At 43.6% G+C, this 4766-nt stretch overlaps 1 protein-coding gene across 1 annotated transcript; it reads left to right on the forward strand.

The window, feature by feature from the left end:
- The first annotated feature begins 3086 nt into the window (after nt 1-3086).
- On the forward strand, nt 3087-4043 carry LOC128331073 (olfactory receptor 14A16-like). Its single transcript, XM_053264436.1, has one exon. The coding sequence runs from the start codon at nt 3090-3092 to the stop codon at nt 4041-4043; it is 954 nt and encodes a 317-aa protein (XP_053120411.1). The 5' UTR covers nt 3087-3089.
- Nucleotides 4044-4766: the final 723 nt, after the last annotated feature.

Below are 4766 nucleotides of genomic sequence, written 5' to 3' on the forward strand. Positions count from 1 at the left end.
TGTGGGGGTATTTTTCTTTACAGATTGTTTCTTGTTTTTACAGGTTGTTTCTTATTTTTTCAGGTTCCCCCTTAGTTACCCCCTCTGTGAGTATTTTATTGTATTGTATGTTATTGTCTTGTATGGTTGTGGGTGGTGTGGGTGGGTAGATTTTATTAAAACTAAGTTTTTTAAAAAACCCCCCCTTCAATTTTTTTTACATCGCCCACACTTTTAAAAAAAAGCCCCTGGGGTCTTTGGGAATGTCAGAGCACAGTGTGGCAAGCAAAGCTTGTAGCAAGGTGGCAGGCAAGGTTGGAGGAGTCCCCAAGCTTGTGCGGGAGCAGAGAAGATGGCATGGGGTCCCACAGGTCCTCATTGGTGAATTCTTTGGCCCCAGTGAGGTGGTGGCAAGAAGGCTTTCCTCTCCAGAGGAGCCTGCTGCCACTGAGCAAGGTTCAGGACCAGTGGCGGGTCCATCGGATGGTGCGTCACTGGTGTTGCCGCCTCATGCTGCTTCCGTGGCAGGGGTGGAGGGCTGGGGTTTGATGGCTGGCAGTGCAGCCAGAATCTCCCCCCCTCTTGCATCCTCTCCAACAATCCCCTTGTCACTCAGTGGGGGCCCCCCTGATGATGCCCAGGTCATAGTGGAGTCCCATTCTGGGTCCTGCCAGTGTGGCTCCAAGGGGGAAGGGACTGCTGAGGTGGAGGGGCACCCCCTCCTCCAATGAAGCCAGGCCCTTCTTCCTCTGCACAGGGTAGAAGGGAGTGAGTGATGGTGGCAGTTGACCATCAGCAGCCCCCCAGGTCCGCTGTTACCCCAAAGGCCCAAGATGGCATTCAAGACATCGGAGGCCACCCAGAGCAGTGATGTTTGGCAGCATTTTGAGGTCCCTCAGGATGCCCCAGCCGCTGTTTGCTGCGTCCACCGGGGGTGGTGGTTAGGAATGGTTTCAAGCAAAACCAAAACTGAACCTACCCACCTGGTTCAAAGCTGGTTCTAATTTGAACCAAACAGCCCAAGCCGGTTTTGTGCACATCCCTAACTATTAACTGTTAACTATTAACACCCCTCTGGGCTCCTTGGAGAAAGAGCAGAATGTGAATGTGAATGTGAATGTGAATGTAAATAAAATAAAATAAAATAATAGGTGCACTAGATGAAAATAGTGGATCCATATTACAATTCTATTACAATTCTATTAACATACTATTACATACTGGCTCACGTCCTGATTAATGCTGTGCTTTTGGAAGGATGTTGTACTAGTTTAAGGCTGCGACAGTAGCTAGTTCCTCTAAGAGTGGAGGTCAGGTGCCAGACCAGTGTCGTGCTAGTGAAACCATGTTTGCACTTGCACAACAGGTGTTCAATCTCTAGCAAGCTGCATATGTTATAAAGAGAACTGAAGTGCAATAGCTCACTTTTGAAAATCACCCTGATATTGCACTGCTAATATAATCTTCTTGTGCTGGTCATTTTAATAATAATCTTCTTGCACTAGTCATTTTTCTTTATTCAACAACTGTGAACAGTTGTCAGGAACAAATTCTGAAGAAAGAGCTACAAGTGATATGGGAGGATCTGTGTAAACTGCTTGTTTTGCTTATTCTTTGTAAAGCAAATGTGCAGTGGGAAACCTAATGGTGTTATGGGAAAGCAACCTGCCTAGAGAGCAGGAGGCTGTTGGTTCGAATCCCTGCTGGTGTGTTTCCCAGAATATGGGAAACTCCTATATCAGGCAGCAGCAATATAGGAAGGTGCTGAAAGGCATCATTTCATACTGTGTGGGAGATGACAATCGTAAACCCCTCCTTTATTCTACCAAGAAAACCACATTGCTCTGTGGTCACCAGGAGTCGACACTGACTCGACAGCACAACCTTCCATTTCCTTTTGTGAACCAAACAACAACCATAATAATAATAATAATAATAGGAGTATCAGTGGATTGCCACTCCTTAAGGAGCGTTGTCATACTACAGGTCAGGTAGATCAGCTTGTGGGGGTGGAAATTGATTGATCCCTTCCTACACTTGTCCAAAAAAACCTGCGTGTACTTGGACACCTTTCACACCCCAGTGCTGATATGATATGTATTACGATCAACACAGAATTGGTTTTATGTGCTAGCTGGTTTATAGTACGGGATTACTGATATGCAGTACAGGGGAGAAAAATGCTTGAATCTGCTTTGACGTCTGCAAGGCAGACAATTGAAAGAGCTTGCCTTAATGTTAAGAAGGATGAACAGAGGTGCTTTTAACATCATAAAACAAACATTCTGTACAGTATCTTATGCCAGGATGTACGTGCTTCAGGTATCTTTAAATACTCCAGAGTTACTCTTTCATTCTCACTTACGTGGCGGAAATTAGCGCATGCACCACCACCACCTCCACCACCCAGGTGGAGCAGGCAGGTGGCTGCTCTTTGTTACTTTCATTGCTTGTTCAGTTGTGCAAGCAGCCTCTGCATTCTCTCACTTGCTTGCCTGCTTTTTCCTCTAAACAGCACAGTACTTGGGACTAAGTCCACCGTATGCCCTGGTATGCTGTATAGACCTCTGAGCCTAATTCCAACTGTTGCACTGCTCACACAGAGACTAGAGAAACCTTCTTCCACCTCATTTCAATTTTTCATTGAACTCCTACTGTCTGCCACTGTTCCAAGGTGTGCATCAGCGTCAGCCCCTAGATCGAGGGAAAGAATGAAACTGTGGTGAGATTGCATGGAGCAGCCTCCTCTGTTCCTCTAGGTGACTCAGTGAGGAACCCGGAGGGAGCAATTGCAATTCCTGAATCACCCAAAGAGGGAACAGAGTGCAAGTGCAAGTGACTGATCAGAGGTTTTTGCTTGTTCTGTAACCTGCTTGCTTCAGCAGCTGCAAGGCAGCATCGTTGAAAGAACATGCTTCTATCTCCATTTATTCACCTGTGTGTGTTCTTTCTCTCTTTCTCTCACTCTCTCTCTGGGCATTCCAATTTTGTTATGCTTTTGCACACCTCAAAAAACTGAAATTGAACTTGGTGCTAGAATAGGTGACTTTTAAAATAGATATACCTATGTTTCCTTCCACAGACTCCATGCTACTTTGTCCTGGACAGAAATGGAGAATCAGACATCTGTGTCTGAATTTCTGCTCTTGGAATTCTCAAACACCCACCAACTGCAAATTCTACACTTCCTTCTGTTCCTGGTCCTCTACTTAGCCACAGTAACAGGGAATCTTCTCATAATCGTTGCAGTAGCATTTGATCACCATTTACACACACCAATGTACTTCTTTCTGATGAGCTTGGCTATACAGGACCTTGGCTCTGTTTCTGCCATTATGCCCAAATCCATGGTTAATTCTCTTTTTAATACCAGACACATTTCTTTTTCTGGATGTGTGGCACAATTCTTCTTCTTTATGTTCTTTGCAGGATCTGATTTATCCCTGCTCACAGTCATGGCCTATGATCGATACATTGCCATTTGCTATCCATTACAATATGAAATGATAATGAACAGGAGAGCTTGCACTCAAATGCTTGCTGGTGTGTGGATCTTCAGTGTTCTCAATGCAGTGTTACATGCATGTGGCACGTTTTCAACCCCTTTCTGCTCAAATGTTGTCGATCAATTTTTTTGTGAGATCCCAAAGTTGCTTAAGCTCACCTGCTCTGATTTGAATCAAATTGAATTGGGATATATTGTGTTCATTGTTATCATTGCATTTGGCTGCTTTATCTTCACCACAGTAACTTATGTGTACATCTTCACTGCCGTCTTGAGAATCCCTTCTGTGAAGGGAAGGCAAAAGGCCTTCTCCACATGCCTTCCCCACCTCACTGTCTTTTCCATATTCATATTTACTCCATGCTTTTCATACCTCAGGCCTTCCTCCAATACTCCCTCAAATCTGGATTTGGCATTTACTATGATATATTCCATTGTCCCCCCGCTGCTCAATCCAGTTATCTACAGTATGAGAAACAAAGATCTCAAGGTTGCTTTGATTAAACTGTTAGATTTGAGGTTGTCCTCAAAAAATGGGTCATCCACCTTTCTTCTGTAAGTGTGGATTCTGTTTCATTTTAAAACCTGGACTTTATGGGCAAGGGAAAGGAGCTACAATTGCTTTTATAGTAGTTAAAAAGGCATACTCAAGACACGACTCACCATTTCATCAGATTTATTTATTTATTTATTGTTAAATTTATATACTGTCTTTCATTACAACAACCCCAAGATGGTTCACATAGAAAAATGTAAACAAGACTATACAAATTACACAATTAACATATTAAGGTGAAATAGAAAAACAGAGATCTAACTAATTGTTTTTAAAAATACATGCATAAAATAACCATACAAAATACAAAGAAGCAGCAGTAGAGACAATCACATAAAAGCCTGGGTAAAAAGCCAGGTTTTGACATGCTTTCTAAAAGCTGTGATGCAGACCGAGGAGCGAATACCCACCAGGACAGCATTCCAGAGCTAAACCTATTCCATACGGGCATATAATGTTTAGCTCCCATCTCAACTGTCTTCTATGCTGCAGTTCTGTAAACAAAAGTAAATGTTAGGCCTGAAAATGATTTATAATGAAACGACATCTGTATTTTAGAAATGTAATTCTGTAAATGAATAATGGCTGACATGATGAGTAGCCCTCCATCTATGGTAGGGACCAGTTGGAGCAGTGCTGCACAACTTGAAAAGCAGCCCCAATGGTGTCACTCATCTAGGGGCATATCTAGGATGGGGCAGGCAGGGCACGTGCCCTGGGCGCCAC

Source organism: Hemicordylus capensis, chromosome 6 (genome assembly GCF_027244095.1).
Source record: "Hemicordylus capensis ecotype Gifberg chromosome 6, rHemCap1.1.pri, whole genome shotgun sequence".
NCBI lineage: Eukaryota > Metazoa > Chordata > Lepidosauria > Squamata > Cordylidae > Hemicordylus > Hemicordylus capensis.

Bases quoted from the DNA above. Each gene is read 5' to 3' on its own strand.
- LOC128331073 (XM_053264436.1), top strand. From the start codon at position 3,090: ATGGAGAATCAGACATCTGTGTCTGAATTTCTGCTCTTGGAATTCTCA.